Source organism: Oncorhynchus clarkii, chromosome 31 (genome assembly GCF_045791955.1).
Source record: "Oncorhynchus clarkii lewisi isolate Uvic-CL-2024 chromosome 31, UVic_Ocla_1.0, whole genome shotgun sequence".
Lineage (NCBI taxonomy): Eukaryota > Metazoa > Chordata > Actinopteri > Salmoniformes > Salmonidae > Oncorhynchus > Oncorhynchus clarkii.
The window spans coordinates 3,558,975-3,584,161 of NC_092177.1; the positions used below are offsets into that span (position 1 = coordinate 3,558,975).

Here is a 25,187-nt window from a genome sequence, read left to right on the forward strand (position 1 = left end):
GGTGTCCCTTCCACGGGACAGTTGAGCTAATGTAGGCTAATGCGATTAGCATGAAGTTGTAAGTAACAAGAACATTTCCCAGGACATAGACATTTCTGATATTGACAGAAAACTTAAAATCCTGTTAATCTAACTGTGCTGTCCAATTTATAGTGGCTATTACAGTGAAAAAATACCATGCTATTATTTGAGGATTAATTAACAAATTAGGCACATTTGGGCAGTCTTGACACAACATTTTGAACAGAAATGCAATGGTTCATTGGATCAGTCTAAAACTGTGCACATGAACTGCTGCCATCTAGTGGCCAAAATCTAAATTGCACCTGGGCTGGAATAATACATTATGGCTTTTCTCTTGCATTTTAAATAAGATGGTACAACCAATGTCTGTATAGAAATAGTTTCATATTTAAACATTCCAATTGCACAACAATTCCATGTGAATCTCAGAACTAGACTGTGCAGACTTTCCAAGATACAATTTATGTCGTCCTATCATCAGATATAATGTCCCAGACACCAACTGATCTGACATCATCTTTCAACTGGTTGAGAAAGGGACATATCGTTCCATTCCCCAACCTTTTGATGTTACCAGACTCTCTCTGTTAACAAAAAGCTTTCCAAGAGTCCATTCTGTAGAGTAGAGAGAAAATGGGGAAAGGTATTTATGGGGGGGTCATTAAACTCACCCAACAGGGCAACTTAATGACACCTGGCAGAACGCCATAACCATGCTTTCGATACATTGCTGGAGCAATTCCGCGGATTCCCTACTAGGCAACGTGAGTAATTCCCTAGACTCTCAGCAACCCCGCCAGCAGTGGCGCTTCTTCCCAGCCTACCTTAGTGACAGGAGAATGGCTCCGAGGCACTACGCTGGAGATTCTGGAACCTGCCATTAACTTCTTGGCGCACCCATCCCGTTAGCGGGATCATTTTCATCAACCACCGCTGAATTGCAGAGCGCCAAATTCTAATTAAATTACTACAAATATTTTATTTTCATGAAATCACAAGTGCAATATAGCAAAACACAGCTTAGCTTGTTGTTAATCCACCCGGCGTGTCAGATTTCAAAAAAGCTTTACAGCAAAAGCTATCCAAGCGTTTGTGTAAGGACATCTCTCTTAGCAGATAAAACATTACAAAAAGCTAGCAGCAAAGTAGATTGGTCACGAACATCAGAAAAGCAATAAAATGAATCGCTTACCTTTGATGATCTTCGGATGTTTGCACTCACGAGACTCACAGTTACACAATAAATGTTCCTTTTGTTTGATAAAGATTATTTTTATATCCAAAAACCTCCATTTGCTTGGCGCGTTTTGTTCAGAAATCCACAGACTGGTGCAGGTCATGAAGGGCAGATGAAAATTCCAAATAGTATCCGTAAAGTTCGTAGAAATGTGTCAAACGTTTTTTATAATCAATCCTCAGGTTTTTACAATAATATTTTAACCGGACCATAGCTTTTTCAATAGGAGAGAGAGACAACAGTTCCCCGTCAGCCTCAGCCTGGAGGACTTTGAGGAGGAAGTACGGAAGGTGTTCAATTCTCCGTTGTCCGGGAGAGAGGCTGCTTGTAAATAGAACCCGTAAAGTTCGTAGAAACATGTCAAACGTAAACTGCTCCAGCTACGTCAAGACTGGCAGACTACACGGTGGATTGGCGGCTGAACTAATTTCTGAGAGAATCCGAAGTCACTCGAGTGCTCATGGGAATCGCCCAGGACGGTCGACTCGCCTTCTCTTGAGCCCAAGCTACTGGGAAGGGCTTGATTGTCTCCGGATGAGCGTTTACACAGACTGAACACCAGGAGCTGTCTGTATTGCGAGACTACAGGACCTTATATTTCCACCTGTCCATTAAAAAGTCCATGCTCATCATAAGGTACGAGTACTCTGGTGAGCCGTACGGGGATTTTCCAATCCCCCATTACTCGCACCCTTCTCCATGTCACCCTGTTGTGAGGCGACCAGGCCAAATCACTCCAGGTATTCATTGACTCTGGGGCTGATGAGAGCTTTATTGATGCTACCTTGGTGTCGGAGCTGGACATCTCCACTCAACCCCCCTCTCCATTCTCTCCATTCCCATGGATGTCAGAGTGATGGATGGGCGCTCTATCGGCAGAGTCACCCGCAATACGATTCCGATCAACCTACGAGGAAATCACAGTGTGTTTATGCAGTTCCTGCTCATAGAATCTCCTCATGTACCTGTGATTTTGGGATATTTATGGCTTCAGAAGCACAATCCCCTGACTGACTGGGCTACTGGTTCTATCGTGGGTTGGAGCCCGCCATGCTCATCATCTTAAGTCGGCCCAGCCTGCCCTGGGACATCATCCTGCAGGCTTGAGAGAAGCCTTAGATCGCTCCGCCATTACCCTTGAGTACCTGGACCTCTGAGAAAACATTCAACAAGGCCCGTGCTAGGTCTCTCCCTCTGCATGGACCCTACGACTGCTCCATTTACCTTCTCCCGGGCCCTCGGGACACCCCCTCGGGAGCCGGATTTACTCCCTGTCAGGTCCAGAGACCAAAGCTATGGAGGAGTATATTGAGAACTCTCTCATTCAGGGAGTATTTGTCCATTGGCCTCGTCCGCCAGCGCAGGGTATTGCCTTGTGGAGAAGAAGGACACAACTCTGCGCCTAACTACAGGGGCATTAATGAAATGTTAAAACATTACCCTCTACCACTAATCTCCTCGGCCTTCAAAACTCGTCAGGGATTGACCATCTTCTCTAAGTTGGACATTCGGAACGCCTACCATCTGGTTCGGATACGGGAGGGAAACAATTGGAAAACAGCCTCTAACATGGCTAGCGGGCACTATGAGTACTTAGTTATGCCATTCGTACTGACCAACGCTCCCACGGTGTTCCAGTCCCTGGTCAACAATGTGCTCCGGGAAATGCTGAACCGGTTCCTGTTTGTCGACCTCGACGACATCCTTGTCTTTTCCCGTTCAGCTCAAGAACACGTCCGACAAGTCCTTCAGCGCATCCTGGAGAACCAGCTTTTTCGTTAAGACGGATAAGGCAATCAAACAAGCTAAGCGTAGGTATAGAGACAAAGTAGAGTCGTAATTCAACGGCTCAGACACGAGAGGTATGTGGCAAGGTCTACAGTCAATCACGGACAACAAAAAGAAAACCAGCCCCGTCGCAGACCCCGATGTCTTGATCCCAGACAAACTAAACTTTTTCGTTAAGTATTGATAATGCAGAGGATTTTTCCCAAGGTTGATGTTGACACACGTTGGTTATTGGGGTCAAATTTGTCTCCACTTTTGAGGATTGGGGTGATCAGTTCTTGGTTCCAAATAGTGGGGAAGATGCCAGAGCTGTGGATGATGTTAAAGAGTTGAAATATGGCCAATTGGAATTTGTTTTAGGGCCAAAAAGATTGGAGAAGTGTTTTACCCACACATCTCCATTTTGGATAGATAACTTCCATGTTGTTGTCTGTTTAGAGTTTTCCAAATTTCCCAGAAGTGGTTAGAGTCTATGGATTCTTCAATTACATTGAGCTGATTTCTGACATGCTGTTCCTTCTTTTTCTTTAGTGTATTTCTGTATTGTTTTAGTGATTCACCATAGTGAAGGCGTAGACTCAGGTTTTCTGGGTCCCTATGTTTTTAGTTGGACAGGTCTCTAAATTTCTTTCTTAGGTTTTTGCCTTCTTCGTCAAACCATTTGTCATTGTTGTTCATTTTCTTCAGTTTTCTGTTTGACATTTTTTGATTTATTAGGGAAGCTGAGAGGTCAAATATGCTGTTTAGGTTTTCTACTACCAAGTTTTCACCGTCACTATTACAGTGAAACATTTTGTCCAGGATGTTGTCTAAAAGGGATTGCATTTGTTGTTGCCTAATTGATTTTTGGTTGGTTTCCACACTACTCTCCTTCCATCTATAGCAATTCTTAATGTTACTCAGTTCCTTTGGCTTTGATGCCTCATGATTGAGTATTGCTCTGTTTAAGTAGACTGTGATTTTGCTGTGGTCTGATAGGGGTGTCACTGCGCTGACTGTGAACGCTCTAAAAGACTTTGGGTTGAGGTCAGTGATAAAGTAGTCTTCAGTACTGCTGCCAAGAGATGAGCTGTAGGTGTACCTACCAGTAGAGTCCCCTCAAAGACTATGGACATACCCAGCATGCGACAGAGCTGCAGGAGTTGTGACCCACTTCTGTTGGTTATGTTGTCGTAGTTGTGCCTAGGGGGGCATATGGGGGAAGGGATGCTTTATTTGACCAAATAGGCATCTCTTCTGTATACTACCTTGTCACAACACAACTGATTGGCTCAAATGCATTAAGAAGGAAGAAAATTCCACACATGTACTTTTAACAAGGCACCCCTGTTAATTGAAATGAATTCCAGGTGACTACCTCATAGTATATACCTAATACTATGTATCTAATATGATGTACCTAATACTATGTATCTAATATGATGTACCTAATACTATGTATCTAATATGATATAACTAGTGTTATTAATATTACATATGTAATAGTATATACCTAATATGATGTACCTAATACTATGTACTTAATATGATATACCTAATATTTTTAATATGACATACCTAATATAATAAACCTAATAGTATATACCTAATATGACATAGTTAATATGATATACATAATATCATATACCTAATATCACATAGTTAATATGACATACCTAATATAATAAACCTAATAGTATATACCTAATATCATAAACCTAATATGACATAGTTAATATGATATACATAATATCATAAACCTAATATCACATAGTTAATATGACATACCTAATATAATAAACCTAACAATATATACCTGATATCATAAACCTAATATCACATAGTTAATATGACATACCTAATATAATAAACCTAACAATATATACCTGATATCATAAACCTAATATGACATAGTTAATATTGTATACCTAATAGTATGTACCTACTAGAATGTACCTAATAGTATGTACCTAATAGTATGTACCTAATAGTAGGCTCTACACTCATTGTAAAGCGACTTAATGTGCTTAATTTGAAGAAATAAACGATCACATGGAATTTGACTGCCATCAATAATAGTATGTACCTAATAGTATGTACCTAATAGTATGTACCTACTAGTATGTACCTAATAGTATGTACCTAATAGTATGTACCTAATAGTATGTACCTAATAGTATGTACCTACTAGTATGTACCTAATAGTATGTACCTAATAGTATGTACCTACTAGTATGTACCTAATAGTATGTACCTACTAGTATGTACCTACTAGTATGTACCTAATAGTATGTACCTACTAGTATGTACCTAATAGTATGTACCTACTAGTATGTACCTAATAGTATGTACCTACTAGTATGTACCTAATAGTATGTACCTACTAGTATGTACCTAATAGTATGTACCTAATAGTATGTACCTAATAGTATGTACCTAATAGTATGTACCTAATAGTATGTACCTACTAGTATGTACCTACTAGTATGTACCTAATAGTATGTACCTACTAGTATGTACCTAATAGTATGTACCTAATAGTATGTACCTAATAGTATGTACCTAATAGTATGTACCTGGTCTATGTCTCTCTGAATCTGATCTCTGACTCTGGTCTGTGTCTCTCTGACTCTGGTCTGTGTGTGTGTGTGTGGTATCTCTCTCTCTCTGACCCTGTGCCTGTCCCTGTGTTCAGTAGATGGAGGTTGGAGTGATTGGTCTAATTGGTCTGAGTGCGGAGTGGACTGTTCCATGTGGCGCAGTAGAGAGTGTACCCAGCCCTCGCCTGGCACCGGGGGCAAAGACTGCCAGGGCATCGACCTCCAGTCACTCAACTGTACCAGCCAACAGTGTCTACAGAGTGAGTATTAAACATATTTCCTGAATATAGACACACACACACGCACGCACACATGCACACACACACACACACAATCTCTAACTTCCACTGTTTTTCCACTCTTCACCTTACATCAATATACACATTTATTTGAATGTTGCAAGTAGATGTCTCCTTCTCCCTCTCTCTCTCTCTCTGTGTGTGTGTGTGTGTGTGTGTGTGTGTGCGTGCGTGTGTGTGTGTGTGTGTGTGTGCGTGCGCACGCGCGTGTGAACAGCCATGTCTGATGTTTGATGTCGTTAAGTACATTTAACTCCTCTAGTGTTTAGTTATGACTAGGGCCTGTTACAGGGAGCGTGTTACCACCACACCGGCAGTCATGAGTCATGATGGCAGTCAAATTCCATGTGATCGTTTAGTTCTTAAAATGAAGCACATTAAGTCGCTTTACAATGGGTGTAGAGCCTAACTGGCATTACATAAGCAGCGTGGGAGTTTCAAGTTTGAGGAAGTTAATTTTCACCATTAAAACGCACCTTTATCATACAATTATTACATGTATAATCGCATTTGCTGTCACTTTTGAGAATGGTGTTATTTCCACAATAATTGATTGTAGCCTACTGCCGTGTGCACATTGTTGCGCTTGTATTTGTGAAGAAATAGCCTAATAGTTGATCAACATTTTAAGCTAAACGTTAGGATCTGTTCCGTCAGCCACATTGCGTAAAACAGTTTTTTTGATTCTAGTAGTTGTATTAGTTGTACGGATCTATCGCATCCCACAACTGTCCCAGACTATGTTTGGAATATTTATTTATTACACAGAGCAGAATAGGTCGACTTTTGTACTATGGGGCATAGTAGATTGACATAGGCTAGTGCTTTTCCTGTTCGTTAGACCTACTCATCTTCTTGGCAGAATAGGTCGACTTTTGTACTATGGGGCATAGTAGATTGAAATAGGCTAGTGCTTTTCCTGTTCGTTAGACCTACTCATCTTGTTGGCAGACGAAAAGTAAATGTGAACAGTTGTTCCAATATCTTCATTATGTGCAGTTGCTTCCTCGACGTGTCTGTCTTCACGTGTAGCCTGTGAGAAGGACCTGGTCATGTGATGGGCTCTGGCTAATAAGAATTGAGATATCAGAGAGAGATATGTGATGAGAGGTGCTTCACTAAGCCGGGAAGAAGATAATTCATATTATATTCAGTCCAAGGTCACAACGCCCACTGGCTGCAAAAGGCCTGGATTTTTTTTTTAGGGGGCATTTTTGGGCGACACAAAAAGGATGCTGCCCGGGAAATGCGAGGCATTATCAAGTACTTGTCAAATTGTGAATGAGAGACTGATGAAGTGTGTGCAGCCTGTGCAAAAAAAAACTAAACAAAGCAGAGCTCATGCCTTTCATGAGACTTTTTTTCAAATCATCATTAGTCTCATCATGCAGCCTTATAATGTATTCAAAATCAAAACATATAGCCCAACATTTGTAGAACAACTAAAGTCACATAAATAACTCTAAATTAAACTTATAATAGTTCCTACATTTGAAGTCTACATACACTTAGGTTGGAGTCATTAAAACTCGTTTTCAACCACTCCATATATTTCTTGTTAACAAACTGTAGTTTTGGCAAGTCGATTAGGACATCTACTTTGTGCATGACACAAATAATTTTGCCAACAATTGTTTGCAGACAGATTATTTGACTTATAATTCACTGTGTCACAATTCCAGTGGGTCAGAAGTTTACATACACTAAGTCGACTGTGCCTTTAAACAGCTTGGAACATTCCAGAAAATGATGTCATGGCTTTAGAAGCTTCTGATAGCCTAATTGACACTATTTGAGTCAATTGGAGGTGTACCTGTGGATGTATTTCAAGGCCTACCTTCAAACTCAGTCTTTTGTTTGACATCATGGGAAAATCAAAAGAAATCAGCCAAGACTTCAGAAAGAAATTGCAGAACTCCACAAGTCTGGTTCATCCTTGGGAGCAATTTCCAAATGCCTTTTCTTAATATCATGTTTCTTTAGACCTGTCTAAAATAAAAATGGATTTATTGTGAAGTTGTCGGCTACATTGCATTGAATTAATTAGACTTTATACAAAGGTCTGCATCAGTGGCTTGTAGTCAAGGGCTGCACACAGTCAGCCATGGGCTGAAAGGCAGATTGACTTGAAAAGGGATAAAACCCCAGTGTTTACTGCAGATCAAAGCAGGGACTGTTGTGGAACCACAGTGTTTAACACAGATCAAACAGGGACTGTTATAGAACCACAATGTTTACTGCAGATCAGAGCAGGGACTGTTATAGAACCCCAGTGTTTACTGCAGATCAAACAGGGACTGTTATAGAACCACAATGTTTACTGCAGATCAGAGCAGGGACTGTTATAGAACCCCAGTGTTTACTGCAGATCAAAGCAGGGACTGTTATATAGAACCCCAGTGTTTACTGCAGATCAGAGTAGGGACTGTTACAGAACCCCAGTGTTTACTGCAGATCAGAGCAGGGACTGTTACAGCACCCCAGTGTTTAACGCATATCAGAGCAGGGACTGTTACAGAACCCCAGTGTTGACTGCAGATCAGAGCAGGGACTGTTATAGAACCCCAGTGTTTAATGCAGATCAGAGCAGGGACTGTTACAGAACCCCAGTGTTTACTACAGATCAAACAGGGACTGTTATAGAACCCCAGTGTTTAACGCAGATCAAACAGGGACTGTTACAGAACACCAGTGTTTACTGCAGATCAGAGCAGGGACTGTTATAGAACCCCAGTGTTTAACGCAGATCAGAGCAGGGACAGTTACAGAACACTAGTGTTTACTGCAGATCAGAGTAGGGACTGTTATAGAACCCCAGTGTTTAACGCAGATCAGAGCAGGGACTGTTATAGAACCCCAGTGTTTAACGCAGATCAGAGCAGGGACTGTTACAGAACCCCAGTGTTTACTGCAGATCAAAGCAGGGACTGTTATAGAACCCCAGTGTTTACTGCAGATCAAAGCAGGGACTGTTATAGAACCCCAGTGTTTACTGCAGATCAAAGCAAGAACTGTTACAGAACCCCAGTGTTTACTGCAGATCAAAGCAATAACTGTTATAGAACCCCAGTGTTTAACGCAGATCAAAGCAGGGACTGTTATAGAACCCCAGTGTTTACTGCAGATCAGAGCAGGGACTGTTATAGAACCCCAGTGTTTACTGCAGATCAAAGCAAGAACTGTTACAGAACCCCAGTGTTTAACGCAGATCAAAGCAGGGACTGTTATAGAACCCCAGTGTTTACTGCAGATCAAAGCAGGGACTGTTACAGAACCACAGTTTTTACTGCAGATCAGAGCAGGGACTGTTATATAGAACCCCAGTGTTTACTGCAGATCAAACAGGGACTGTTATAGAACCCCAGTGTTTACTGCAGATCAAAGCAGGGACTGTTATAGAACCCCAGTGTTTAACGCAGATCAGAGCAGGGACTGTTATAGAACCCCAGTGTTTACTACAGATCAAACAGGGACTGTTATAGAACCCCAGTGTTTAACGCAGATCAAACAGGGACTGTTACAGAACACCAGTGTTTACTGCAGATCAGAGCAGGGACTGTTATAGAACCCCAGTGTTTAACACAGATCAGAGCAGGGACAGTTACAGAACACTAGTGTTTACTGCAGATCAGAGTAGGGACTGTTATAGAACCCCAGTGTTTAACGCAGATCAGAGCAGGGACTGTTATAGAACCCCAGTGTTTAACGCAGATCAGAGCAGGGACTGTTACAGAACCCCAGTGTTTACTGCAGATCAGAGCAGGGACTGTTATAGAACCCCAGTGTTTACTCCAGATCAAAGCAGGGACTGTTATAGAACCCCAGTGTTTACTGCAGATCAAAGCAAGAACTGTTACAGAACCCCAGTGTTTACTGCAGATCAAAGCAAGAACTGTTACAGAACCCCAGTGTTTACTGCAGATCAGAGCAGGGACTGTTATAGAACCCCAGTGTTTACTGCAGATCAAAGCAAGAACTGTTACAGAACCCCAGTGTTTACTGCAGATCAAAGCAGGGACTGTTATAGAACCCCAGTGTTTAACGCAGATCAAAGCAGGGACTGTTATAGAACCCCAGTGTTTACTGCTGATCAAAGCAGGGACTGTTACAGAACCACAGTGTTTACTGCAGATCAGAGCAGGGACTGTTATATAGAACCCCAGTGTTTACTGCAGATCAAACAGGGACTGTTATAGAACCCCAGTGTTTACTGCAGATCAAAGCAGGGACTGTTATAGAACCCCAGTGTTTAACGCAGATCAGAGCAAGAACTGTTACAGAACCCCAGTGTTTACTGCAGATCAAAGCAAGAACTGTTACAGAACCCCAGTGTTTACTGCAGATCAGAGCAGGGACTGTTATAGAACCCCAGTGTTTACTGCAGATCAGAGCAAGAACTGTTACAGAACCCCAGTGTTTACTGCAGATCAAAGCAGTGACTGTTATAGAACCCCAGTGTTTACTGCAGATCAAAGCAGGGACTGTTATAGAACCCCAGTGTTTACTGCAGATCAAAGCAAGAACTGTTACAGAACCCCAGTGTTTACTGCAGATCAAAGCAAGAACTGTTACAGAACCCCAGTGTTTACTGCTGATCAAAGCAGGGACTGTTACAGAACCACAGTGTTTACTGCAGATCAGAGCAGGGACTGTTATATAGAACCCCAGTGTTTACTGCAGATCAAACAGGGACTGTTATATAGAACCCCAGTGTTTACTGCAGATCAAAGCAGGGACTGTTATAGAACCCCAGTGTTTACTGCAGATCAAAGCAGGGACTGTTATAGAACCCCAGTGTTTACTGCAGATCAAAGCAAGAACTGTTACAGAACCCCAGTGTTTACTGCAGATCAAAGCAAGAACTGTTACAGAACCCCAGTGTTTACTGCAGATCAGAGCAGGGACTGTTATAGAACCCCAGTGTTTACTGCAGATCAGAGCAAGAACTGTTACAGAACCCCAGTGTTTACTGCAGATCAGAGCAGGGACTGTTATAGAACCCCAGTGTTTACTGCAGATCAAAGCAAGAACTGTTACAGAACCCCAGTGTTTACTGCAGATCAAAGCAGGGACTGTTATAGAACCCCAGTGTTTAACGCAGATCAAAGCAGGGACTGTTATAGAACCCCAGTGTTTACTGCAGATCAAAGCAGGGACTGTTACAGAACCACAGTGTTTACTGCAGATCAGAGCAGGGACTGTTATATAGAACCCCAGTGTTTACTGCAGATCAAACAGGGACTGTTACTGAACCCCAGTGTTTACTGCAGATCAAACAGGGACTGTTATAGAACCCCAGTGTTTACTGCAGATCAAAGCAGGGACTGTTATAGAACCCCAGTGTTTAACGCAGATCAAAGCAGGGACTGTTATTGAACCCCAGTGTTTAACGCAGATCAAAGCAGGGACTGTTATAGAACCCCAGTGTTTAACGCAGATCAAAGCAGGGACTGTTACAGAACCCCAGTGTTTAACGCAGATCAAAGCAGGGACTGTTATAGAACCCCAGTGTTTACTGTAGATCAGAGCAGGAACTTTTATAGAACCCCAGTATTTACTGCAGATCAAAGCAGGGACTGTTATAGAACCCCAGTGTTTAACGCAGATCAAAGCAGGGACTGTTATAGAACCCCAGTGTCGCAGATCAAAGCAGGGACTGTTACAGAACCCCAGTGTTTAACGCAGATCAGAGCAGGGACTGTTATTATTTCCATTTGAGTCTCAATACCGAATAACACCTTATTCCCTACTTAGTGCACTACACTGTAAATCAAGGATAGCTTAAATCACAGTGTTAAAACATTTTGGGTTAAATTGACTCTACTGGGAGTTATCTTAACACTCAACAGAGTGATATGTTCCATGGTGATAGTGCGGATATCTGGAGTTGATTCGGACAGAGTACTTTTAACTCCGTTAAGAGTTACAAGTGACAGGGAGTTACATCCATGGAGTTATCCACCGATGTTGGATGGGTCTCATTGTCATATTTCCCAGGATGCTCTGTTGTAGGTTCATAATTAAAATAGTTTGTTTCAATATCTTTTATTTTCCCATTTTACATTGATTGTTTTTGATCTTACTGCAAATATAAGAAACATAAAATAAATCTTTAAAAAATACAATCTGTAAGTGGTTGGATTTATAGCAACCATTAGTGAGATAGTTATACCAGTTGACATGGTGTTGGTAGTCTTGAGCTACTGGGTTTCCTTCCCTTCGCTGATAGGCATAATAAATTCAAGTTATGACTGATATCTTCCTGCAAGATGACTTCCAACAGACATTGGATGTCACATTGCAAACCATCCGAATGTGACACTTTCAGAAATATTTAAATAAGTCTCTACACCCTTATGACTCAAAGAAAGTCAACTGAAAGAGAACCGTACTATGCTATAGTTGTTTGTTAATTCAGAACAACACAGAAAAGTGTACAATGGCAATGGTGTTGATCGGAAAAAAACTACTCTAAAAAGAGTAGAATGGCAATTAGAGTTTTAACTGCAAAAATATCAACACCGTGACCACAGTGGTTTTAACACAAAATGGCGGTCGGACCATATCAACTTCCAAATCGTGTTACATTTGACTCCAAATGAGTTTTTTACTGTGTACCTTTGACCACAGGCCATGGGAACGGAGTGTCATCTGAGACACCATGGGAACGGAGTGTCATCTGAGACACCATGGGAACGGAGTGTCATCTGAGACACCATGGGAACGGAGTATCATCTGAGACACCATGGGAACGGAGTGTCACCTGAGAGACCTCTGACCACAGGCCATGGGAATGAAGTGTTATCTGAGACACCATGGGAACTGGGTGTCATCTGAGACACCATGTGAACGGAGTGTCATCTGAGACACCATGGGAACGGAGTGTCATCTGAGACACCATGGGAACGGAGTGTCATCTGAGACACCATGGGAACGGAGTGTCATTTGAGACACCATGGGAACGGAGTGTCATCTGAGACACCATGGGAACGAAGTGTCATCTGAGACACCATGGGAACGGAGTGTCATCTGAGACACCATGGGAACGGAGTGTCATCTGAGACACCATGGGAACAGAGTGTCATCTGAGACACCATGGGAACGGAGTGTCATCTGAGACACCATGGGAATGGAGTGTCACCTGAGACACCTCTGACCACAGGCCATGGGAATGAAGTGTCATCTGAGACACCATGGGAACGGAGTGTCATCTGAGACACCATGGGAACGGAGTGTCATCTGAGACACCATGAGACGGAGTGTCATCTGAGACACCGTGGGAACGGAGTGTCATCTGAGACACCATGGGAACGGAGTGTCACCTGAGACACCATGGGAACGGAGTGTCATCTGAGACACCATGGGAACAGAGTGTCATCTGAGACACCATGGGAACGGAGTGTCATCTGAGACACCATGGAAACGGAGTGTCATCTGAGACACCATGGGAATGGAGTGTCATCTGAGACACCTCTGACCACAGGCCATGGGAACGGGGTGCCATCTGAGATCCAATGGGAGTTAGCATCCTGTTATGACATCAGAAAGGGGAACAATAATAGAATGTATCTGTCCGATGCTGACATTGGTGGTTAACACAGGGTTGAATGAGGATTGATAACGTAGCAACAGTGTAGCTATACGGGGCCAGTGAGTTAATATCAACAACATCAATCATAATCTGATTAATCAGTTGTGAGATGATTTCCAGACAATCACAATATGAAGATACAATAGAACTGGAAAATGAACAAGGGTTTGTCTGCCCTAAATGCGCAAACATCCAGCATCGTAGGGGGAACAGATCCTCTGGCTGTTAGCTTGGCTCAGAGAAAAGGATATCCTGCTTTCTGAAGCTTGTTAGGGCTAGGGGTTCCTGCTGTCTAAAGCTTGTTAGGGCTAGGGGTTCCTGCTGTCTAAAGCTTGTTAGGGCTAGGGGTTCCTGCTGTCTAAAGCTTGTTAGGGCTAGGGGTTCCTGCTGTCTAAAGCTTGTTAGGGCTAGGGATTCCTGCTGTCTAAAGCTTGTTAGGGCTAGGGGTTCCTGCTGTTTAAAGCTTGTTAGGGCTAGGGGTTCCTGCTGTCTAAAGCTTGTTAGGGCTAGGGGTTCCTGCTGTCTAAAGCTTGTTAGGGCTAGGGGTTCCTGCTGTTTAAAGCTTGTTAGGTCTAGGGGTTCCTGCTTTCTAAAGCTTGTTAGGGCTAGGGGTTCCTGCTGTCTAAAGCTTGTTAGGGCTAGGGGTTCCGCTAATATTTAACTTTCATATATTTTTTCCAGCCAAAGAGAGGAGTCACAAAAAGCAGAAATAGAGGTAAAATTTATCACTAACCTTTGATGATCTTCATCAGATGGCACCCATAGGACTTTACGTTACACAATACATGTATGTTTTGTTTATAAAGTTCATATTTATATCCAAAAATCTCAGTTTACATTGGCGCATTATGTTCAATAATGTTGTGCCTCGAAAACATCCGGCGAATTTGCAGAGCCACATCAATTTACAGAAATACTCATCATAAACTTTCATAAAAGATACAAGTATTATGCACAGAATTATAGATATACTTCTCCTTAATTTATTAATGCAAATGCTGTGTCAGATTTAAAAAATGCTTTACGGAAAAAGCAAACCATGCAATAATCTGAGTATGGTGCTCAGACACAAAAACAAGTCATACAGATACCCGCCATGTTGTGGTGGAAATAGTCAGAAATAGCATTATAAATGTTTCGCTTACCTTTGATGATCTTCATCAGAATGCACTCCTAGGAATCCCAGTTCCACAATAAATGTTTATTTTGTTCGATAAAGTCCATCATTTATGTCCAAATACCTCCTTTTGTTAGTGCGTTTAGTAAACAAATCCATACTCACGAGGCGCAGGCAAGTCCAGGAGAAAGTTCAGAAAGTTATATTACAGTTTGTAGAAACATGTCAAACGATGTATAGAATCAATCTTTAGGATGTTTTTAACATAAATGTTCAATAATGTTCCAACTGGAGAATTCCTTTGTCTGTAGAAATGCGATGGAACGCAGGTCACTCTCACTGCGACGCGCCAGACTGAGCTCATGGCCTTCAGTCAGACCTCTGGTTGAAACAGCTCTCTTTCTCTCCCCCTTCACAGTAGAATCCTCAAACACGGTTCTAAAGACTGTTGACATCTAGTGTAAGCCTTACGAAGTGCAATATGACCCCATAGACACTGTGTATTCAATAGGCAATGAGTTGTAAATCTACAAACCTCAGATTTCCCACTTCCTGGTTGGTTTTTGCCTGCCATATGAGTTCTGTTATACTCACAGACATCATTCAAACAGTTTTAGAAACTTCAGAGTGTTGTCTATCCAAATCCAAATCTACTAATAATATGCACATATTAGCTTCTGGGCCTGAGTAGCAGGCAGTTTACTCTGGGAACGCTTTTCATCCGAACGTGAAAATGCTGCCCCCTATCCCAAACAGATTCTAAGTACACTGATCTTGCTGTAACACAGGCAACTGAATCTCCTATAGCCTCCTATAGCAAAGCTGTTGATGAGTCGGGTGGCATTGATCTGTCCCAATCCAACTGACAGATGTTAAGGTCAACTCTGTGGCCCATAGGAGACTGGAGGCTCGCAAGACATAGGGGATCGGGGTGGAAGTCTGGCCACCCTACATCTAGCCAAGAAGATCCAATCCAGCTATCAAACCCCTTTCCCCGCTTGAGACGGACCTACCAGCCCGGGGGGTCATTATGTATCCTGGGTTTATATAATCAGCAGGCGGCCACCCAGTGGCACCCAGTGGCACCCTCCCCCACGGCCACCGCAGTTCAGCAAGTCGCTTCCCCATCAGATTCCCCATCAGATTCCATCACTACCACCACAATCATTGTGGGGCAGCTCGATGGTGAGAGATTTTGGCCTGCCTATGATCTGTGGACCGACCACCCGTCTCCACGATCTCAAGTCCCTCCTGGGGCTGGTAGTGCTCCAGTCCCAGCAACATCAAACTGTTTTAGAGACTGACGGACAGGGTCTGGTAGGGCTCCAGTTCCAGCAACATCAAACTGTTTTAGAGACTGACAGACAGGGTCTAGCAGTGTTCCAGTCCTCCCTGTCAGAATAACCAACAGAGGACTTGGGAACCGTATCATCTCCTTTTGAAATGCCAAAGTTATGTTCCTTTAACTCCACCTTCTAGTGAGTTCATACTAAATGTAATCTCCTCCCATTCTGATAGATTTAGAGCATTTAGAGCAAGTAAAAACCCTCCTCCTGAATGACCTCAATTACTGAGCACAAAGTTGATTGGATGTTTCTCACCGAAACATGGCTGTCTTCAGACTGTAGTGCCCACGGGACTACAGCTTGTCATAAGAAATTGACAGTTGTTTGGTAAAAACACTAGGATATATATACACATGTAGGTAGAGTCCATTCTCTGAAAAGGTGGGCGGGGGGGACAGCCTCTATTTTTACTAATGCTCTTCAGCTGTAAGGGCATTGTGTCTGCCAACGTTGGGTCTTTTGAGTATCTATCTATATAAATATCTATACTGTTTAAATGTCAGCCACCAGAGCTGGCTATAACACTGCCTCACTTTATTTACTGATTTATCTGAACTATTGTCTATTGTCCTTGAGAACTAGTATATATAACGAGCCAGTCGGCCTAATTTTCTAACTTCATCACAATTAATCTGAATAATTTGAGAGTGCTCTTCTCGACCGTTGATGGCCTGATAAATCCTAACCCATACAAACCTATGTGAACTTTGCTCCACCTCTAAATGTGATGAGTTTTTCGGCATATTTCAGAGAAAAGATAAGAACCAAAATGGGATGGGGTATCAGTCAACCAAGACCTGATGAGAAGTTTGATGATATGTACCCTAGCCTACCACGCAAAGGCACTAAGGAGTTATTTTCCCTGGTTGCCACAGACATTCTCAGGAAAGTGACATCACAATTCAAGCCTTCTTCCTGTCTTCTCGATCCAATCCGTCACCTTCCAATCAACAACCTTCTTCAAAAACAGTTTTTAATTGCATATCTGAAGAGGTGCAAGCCATTGTTAATCATTCCCTGTTCACTGGCACTTTCCCCACGGCACTAAAACTTCTATGGTGAAACTTCATCTGAAGAAAAGCATTCTAGATTATTCAGATTTTAGATTTGTTCGGCCAATCTCCAACCTTCCATTCCTAAGCAAAATTCTGTGTGTATTTGTGTTGACTATGCACCGGTTAGTCAGGCTGATTGAGGTAGTATGTACATGTAGGTAAATTTAAAGTGACTATGCATATATGATAAACAGAGAGTAGCAGCAGCGTAAAGGAGGGGTTGGGGGGGGGCACAATACAATAGTCCGGGTAGTTGATTATCTGTTTCAGGAGTCTTGTGGTTTAGGGGTAAAAATCCTTTTTGTCCTAGACTTGGCACTCCGGTACCACTTGCCATGCGGTAGGAGAGAGAACAGTCTATGACTGGGGTGGCTGGGGTCTTTGACAATTTTTAGGGCCTTCCTCTGACACCGCCTGGTATAGAGGTCATGGATGGCAGGCAGCTTAGCCTCAGCAATGTACTGGGCCGTACGCATTACCCTCTGTAGTGCCTTGCAGTCGGAGGCCGAGCAATTTCCGTACCAGGCAGTGATGCAACCAGTCAGGATGCTCTCGATGGTGCAGCAGTATAATTTTTTGAGGATCTGAGGACCCATGCCAAGGAATAGGCTTTGTCATGCCCTCTTAATGACTGTCTTAGTATGTTTGGACCATGATAGTTTGATTGTGATGTGGACACCAAGGAACTTAAAGCTCTCAACCTGCTCCAACTCAGCCTCGTTGATGAGAATGGGGACGTGCTCGGTGCTCCTTTTCCTGTAGTCCACAATCATCTCCTTAGTCTGGTTACATTGAGGGATAGGTTGTTATTCTGGCACCAACTGGCCAGGTCTTGTGTTATTGTGTTATTGACTGTACGCTTGTTTATTCCATGTGTAACTCTATGTTGTTTCTGTCGCACTGCTTTGCTTTATCTTGGCCAGGTCCCAGTTGTAAATGAGAACTTGTTCTCAACTTGCCTACCTGGTTAAATAAAGGTGTTCTCAACTAGCCTACCTGGTTAAATAAAGGTGAAATAAAAAATAAAGGTCTCTGTCTCCCTATAGGTCTCGTTGGTGATCAGGCCTACCACTGTTGGTATCCCTGTAGGCTGTCTCGTTGGTGATCAGGCCTACCACTGTTGTGTCATCTGCAAACTTAATGATGGTGTTGGAGTCGTGCCTGGCCATGCAGTCGTGGGTGAACAGGGAGGACACAGGAGGGGACTGAGCATGCACCCCTGAGGGGCTCCAGTGTTGAGGATCAGCGTGGCAGATGTGTTGCTACATACCCTCACCACCTGGGGGCGGCCTGTCAGGAAGTTCAGGATCCAGTTGCAGAGGGAGGTGTTTAGTCTCAGGATCCTTAGCTTAGTGTTGAGTTTTGAGGGCACTATGGTGTTGAACGCTGAGCTGTAGTCGATGAATAGCATTATCACGTATGTGTTCCTTTTGTCCAGGTGGGAAAGGGCAGTGTGGAGTGCAATAGAGATTGCATCATCTGTGGATCTATGTGGTCGGAATGCAAATTGGAGTGGGTCTAGGGTTTCTGCGATAATAGTGTTGATGTGAGCCATTACCAGCCTTTCAAAGCACTTCATGGCTATGGACGTGAGTGCTACGGGTCTGTAGTTATTTAGGCAGGTTGCCTTCGTGTTCTTGAGCTTAGGGACTATGGTGGTCTACTTGAAACATTTTGGTATGACAGACTCAGTCGGGGAGAGGTTGAAAATGTCAGTGAAGACACCTGCCAGTTGGTCAGCGCATGCCCGGAGCACACATCCTGGTAATCCGTCTGGCCCAGCAGCCTTGTGAATATTGACCTGTTTATAGGTCTTACTCACGTTGGCTACGGAGAGCGTGATCACACAGTCATCAGGAACAGCTGATGCTCTCATGCATGCCTCAATGTTGCTTGCCTCGAAGCGAGCATAGAAGTGATTTAGCTCATCTGGTAAGCTCGTGTCACTGTACAGTTCGCGGCTGTGCATCCCTTTGTAGTCTGTAATAGTTTGCAAGCCCTGCCACGTCGGAGCTGGTGTAGTATGATTCAATCTTAGTCTGTTCCAGTTCTACTATATTAGGAACTATTTAACCGGTCAATAGTTTTTTGCCACATAACTCAGAGAAAATACATGTCACGGGTACTGTACTTTTCAGTTTACCCCTTTGCAGCGTTATCAGAAAGCACAGCATTAATTTTCACTGCTACGCAGTTGATGCACAACTTTTTGCTTTTTGTGTCACCTGAGGATTTTAGCTCCACTGATAAATTAGACTGTATTAGTGATTTAAATACTTGGATGGCTCACAATTTTCTCCAGGTAAATCAAGACCGAGGTATTTATTGTTGGAGCCAAAGCACAGAGAGAGAACCTGGCCGCACACATTAATTAGGTAATAAAGATAAAACACCAGGTAAAAACAACTTAGGTGTTATTTTAGAGTCAATTTCAAATCACACATTAGGAATGTGACCAAATTGCTTTTAAATCATCTGAGGAACATTGCCAAGGTGCGGCCATTTTTTTCTCAGGTCGAATACAGATAGAGTCCATGCTTTTATTACAAGCAGGCTTGACTACTGTAATGTTATCCTGTCTGGTCCACCCAAGAAAGCCATTGGCCAACTAAAACATACAGAATGCTGAAGCACGGGTACTGACCAAGACCAGAAGGAGAGCACACATTACACCAGGTAATCTCTGCACTGGCTGCCTGTGAGGTTTATAACTAATGTTAAGATTATTATATTGGGCCCCCCGAGTGGTGCAGCGGTCTAAGGCACTACAGTGCTTGAGGCGTCACTACAGATCTGGGTTCAATGCCAATCTGTGTGGCAGCCAGCCGCGACCGGGAGACCCATGAGGCAATGCACAATAAGCCCAGCGTTGTCCGGGTTAGGGGAACGTTATGCCGTCCAGGATGTCCTTGTCCCATTGCGCTCTAGCGACTCCTGTGGTGGGCCGGGTGCACAGGGACACTGTTGCCAGTTGTACGTGTTTCCTCCGAACACACGCACACACACACACGCACACAGTCTTGTACAACACACACGCGTACGCACACACACACGCACACACATGCACACACACACACACACACTGACTTCACCACGTAGTGCTAGTCACTGAAGAATCATTCTGCCAATATTTTCCCAGCAGATGTGTCCATAGACAATAGCTGGGTAAAGCACAGTTTATTATAGGATAGCTTAGTAATAAGCAGAAAAACATCCTATTGGCCAGTCAAAACGTCTCCACACACTCAGAAAACCATCCTATTGGCCAGTCAGCACGTCTCCACACACTCAGAAAACCATCCTATCTACTGGTAGAGAAACCATGTCTGAAACAACAGGCAAGCATTTTCTCACTCTGTAGTTTAATTAAACGAGATGATGGTAGGCTTATCCTGGACAGAGTATTGAGTACAGAGTACACAGTACCACTACACAGCCCTGGATATCCTCTCACAGCAGACCACATAACACTCCACTAATCTCACTCATTATCTACTGAATGCCAGGAGGTCAGGTGAGGTCATCGTTGCTCTGTTTTGCATTGTATTGAGAGAGATAGACTGTGAGGGTGGGAAGTGAGAGGAACGAGGAAAAAGGATGGATGCAGAATAATCTAACAGCAGCAGGAGACTCAAATCCATCCTCTATCATTTTCAAAAACCCGCCAGACAAAGCAGATACAGTACATATGAGATAAATAATGTAGGGTATGTAAACATTATATTAAGTAGCATTGTTTAAAGTGACTAGTGATATATTTTACATCAATTCCCATCAATTCCCATTATTAAAGTGGCTGGAGTTGAGTCAGTGTGTTGGCAGCAGCCACTCAATGTTAGTGGTGGCTGTTTAACAGTCTGATGGACTTGAGATAGAGGCTGTTTTTCAATCTCTCGGTCCCAGCTTTGATGCACCTGTACTGACCTCTCCTTCTGGATGATAGCGGGGTGAACAGGCAGTAGCTCGGGTGGTTGTTGTCCTTGATGATCTTTATGGCCTTCCTGTGACATCGGGTGGTGTAGGTGTCCTGGAGGGCAGGTAGTTTGCCCCCGGTGATGCGTTGTGCAGACCTCACTACCCTCTGGAGAGCCTTACAGTTGTGGGAGGAGCAATTGCCGTACCAGGCGGTGATACAGCCCGACAGGATGCTCTCGATTGTGCATCTGTAGAAGTTTGTGAGTGCTTTTGGTGACAAGCCAAATTTCTTCAGCCTCCTGAGGTTAAAGAGGCGCTGCTGCGCCTTCTTCACGATGCTGTCTGTGTGGGTGGACCAATTCAGTTTGTCTGTGATGTGTACTCCGAGGAACTTAAAACTTACTACCCTCTCCACTACTGTTCCATCGATGTGGATAGGGGGGTGTTCCTTCTGCTGTTTCCTGAAGTCCACAATCATCTCCTTAGTTTTGTTGACGTTGAGTATTTTCCTGACACCACACTCCGAGGGCCCTCACCTCCTCCCTGTAGGCCGTCTCGTCGTTGTTGGTAATCAAGCCTACCACTGTTGTGTCGTCCGCAAACTTGATGATTGAGTTGGAGGCGTGCGTGGCCACGCAGTCGTGGGTGAACAGGGAGTACAGGAGAGGGCTCAGAACGCACCCTTGCGGTAAGCAAATTGGAGTGGGTCTAGGGTGTCAGGGAGGGTGGAGGTGATATGGTCCTTGACTAGTCTCTCAAAGCACTTCATGATGACGGAAGAGAGTGCTATGGGGCGGTAGTCGTTTAGCTCAGTTACCATAGCTTTCTTTGGAACAGGAACAATGGTGGCCCTCTTGAAGCATGTGGGAACAGCCGACTGGGATAGGGATTGATTGAATATGTCCGTAAACACACCAGCCAGCTGGTCTGCGCATGCTCTGAGGGCGCGGCTGGGGATGCCGTCTGGGCCTGCAGCCTTGCGAGGGTTAACACGTTTAAATGTTTTACTCACCTTGGCTGCAGTGAAGGAGAGTCCGCATGTTTTGGTTGCGGGCCGTGTCAGTGGCACTGTATTGTCCTCAAAGCGGGCAAAAAAAGTTATTTAATCTGCCTGGGAGCAAGGCATCCTGGTCCGTGACTGGGCTGGTTTTCTTTTTGTAATCCGTGATTGACTGTAGACCCTGCCACATACCTCTTGTGTCTGAGCCGTTGAATCGCGATTCTACTTTGTCTCTATACTGACGCTTAGCTTGTTTGATTGCCTTGCGGAGGGAATAGCTACACTGTTTGTATTCGGTCACCTTGCCCTGATTAAAAGCAGTGGTTTGCGCTTTCAGTTTCACGCGAATGCTGCCATCAATCCACGGTTTCTGTTTTTTCTGGTTTGGGTTTTCAGTTCTGCCCAAAAATGTTCTATAGGATTGAGGTCAGGGCTTTGTGATGGCCGCTCCAATACCTTGACTTTGTTGTCCTTAAGCCATTTTGTCACAACTTTGGAAGTATGCTTGGGGTTATTGTCCATTTGGAAGACCCATTTGCGACCAAGCTTCAACTTCCTGACTGATGTCTTGAGATGTTGCTTCAATATATCCACATAATCTTCCTGCCTCATGATGCCATCTATTTTGTGAAGTGCACCAGTCTCTCCTGCAGCAAAGCACCCCCGCAACATGATGCTGCCACCCCCGTTTCACGGTTGGGATGGTGTTCTTCAGCTTGCAAGCCTCCCCCTTTTTCCTCCAAACATAACAATGGTCATTATGGCCAAACTGTTCTATTTTTTATCCAAAAGGTACGATCTTTGTCATCATGTGCAGCTGCAAACCATAGTCTGGCTTCATTATGGCTGTTTTGGAGCAGTGGCTTCTTCCTTGCTGAGTGGCCTTTCAGGTTATGTCAATATAGGACTTGTTTTACTGTGGATATAGATACTTTTGTACCTGTTTCCTCTAGCATTTTCACAAGGTCCTTTGCTGTTGTTCTGAGATTGATTTGCACTTTTTGCACCAAAGTACGTTCATCTCTAGGAGACAGAACGCGTCTCCTTCCTAAGCGGAATGACGGCTGCGTGGTCCCATGGTGTTTATACTTGCGTACTATTGTTTGTACAGATGAACGTGGTACCTTCAGGCGTTTGGAAATTGCTCCCAAGGATGAACCAGACTTGTGGTCTACAATTGTCTTCCGAGGTCTTGGCTGATTTCTTTTGATTTTCCCATGATGTCAAGCAAAGAGGCACTGAGTTTGAAGGTAGACCCTGAAATACATCCACAGGTACACCTGCAATACACTTTCAAGTTAATCAAATCTTGTCAATTAGCCTTTCAGAAGCTTCTGAAGCCATGACATCATTTTCTGGAATTTTCCAAGCTTTTTAAAGGCACAGTCAACTTATTGTATGTGAACTTCTGACCCACTAGATTTGTGATACAGTGAATTATAAGTGAAATAATCTGTCTGTAAACAATTGTTGGAAAAATGACTTAGATGTCCTAACCGACTTGCCAAAACTATAGTTTGTTAACAAGAAATATGTGGAGTGGTTGAAAAACTTGTTTAAAACCTCTTAAGTCTACCCCCTCCTTTTTCGAACATTCTGTTAAAAATCGCGCAACTTTTCAGCGTCCTGCTACTCATGCCAGGAATATAGTATATGCATATGATTAGTATGTGTAGATAGAAAACACTCTGAAGTTTCTAAAACTGGTTAAATCACGGCTGTGACTATAACAGATCGTGTGTTTCATCGAAAAGCGCAAGAAAAACTGCTCTCTGAAAGCTAAAAATTATTTCCATGCGTCACTTTCATGGGTTGTTAAAAGGGCACAAAATTAATTATCGACCTGCATGCAATTCCTACAGATTCCACACGATGTCGCCATTGTCGTCATTTTCCAGGGACTTTTTTCTTGGTAAATCCAACTAACTGGATTCAATTTCTTCCGGTCTCCACCAGGATGTTTTGAATGTGCACATTGGCAGCCATTGATTTGAAAACGAGGAGCTATTGAATATACATCGCCCTGTAATCATTTTGATAGATTATAAACGTTTACTAATACCTAAAGTTGGATTACAAAAGTATTTCGAAGTGTTTTGTGAAAGTTTATCGTCGACTTTTTTAATTTTAAAAAACGACGCAGCGTTTAAAAACGATGTTTTTTTCTGAATGACACAGCTTCCATAGAAAGCTATTTTGGGTATATATGGACCGATTTAAACGAAAAAAAAGACCCAATAGTGATGTTTATGGGGCATATAGGAGTGCCAAGAAAGAAGCTTGTCAAAGGTAATGAATGTTTTATATTTTATTTCTGCGTTTTGTGTAGCGCCGGCTAAGCTATATCTTTGTTTACATCGCATTCAGGCATTTTGGGGTGTTGCATGCTATCAGATAATAGCTTCTCATGCTTTCGCCGAAAAGCATTTTAAAAATCTGACTTGTTGGCTAGGTTCACAACGAGTGTAGCTTTAATTCAATACCCTGCATGTGAATTTTGATGAACGTTTGAGTTTTAACGAGTACATTTAGCATTTAGCGTAGCGCATTTGCATTTCCAGGTGTCTACTTGAGACATCTGCGTCTCAAGTAGGAGCAAGAAGTTAAATGACTCCAACCTAGGTTGTATGTAAACTTCCGACTTCAACTGTAGCCTCATTATTTTAATTTTATTGTGTTACTTTTTATTTATTTTTTAACTTTAGTTTATTTGGTCAATCTTTTCTTTACTCTTTTTTGAAATGTATTGTTTGTTAACCTCTTGGAACTCCCCATACCGGATCCGGTATCAGGAATACAGACTCAAGCTCATTACCATAACGCAACGTTAACTATTCATGAAAATCGCAAATGAAATGAAATAAATATGCCATCTCGCAAGCTTAGCCTTTTGTAAACAAAACTGTCATCTCAGATTTTCAAAATATGCTTCTCAACCATAGGAAAACAATAATTTGTCTAACAGTAGCTAGCAAACAAAGGATTTAGCGTTAGCATTAGCGTTAGCATCCAGCACGCAACATTTCAACAAAAACATAAAAGCCTTCAAATAAAATCATTTACCTTTGAAGAACTTCTGATGTTTTCAATGAGGATACTCTCAGTTGGATAGCAGATGCTCAGTTTTTCCAAAAAGATTCTTTGTGTATTAGAAATAGCTCCGTTTTATACATCACATTTGGCTACCAAAAAAAAAACCGAAAATTCAGTCCTCAAAACGCGAACTTTTTTCCAAA

The 25,187-nt window shown here is 43.0% G+C and overlaps 1 protein-coding gene across 1 annotated transcript in view; it reads left to right on the forward strand.

Moving 5' to 3' along the window:
* LOC139391058 (netrin receptor UNC5A-like) overlaps positions 1–25,187 on the forward strand; it is a 491,035-nt gene that overhangs the window by 309,813 nt on the left and 156,035 nt on the right. Inside the window, exon 7 of the mRNA XM_071138544.1 lies at positions 5,724–5,888. Within this exon, the coding sequence (XP_070994645.1) occupies positions 5,724–5,888 (165 nt within the window). The remainder of the gene's footprint in view (positions 1–5,723; positions 5,889–25,187) is intronic.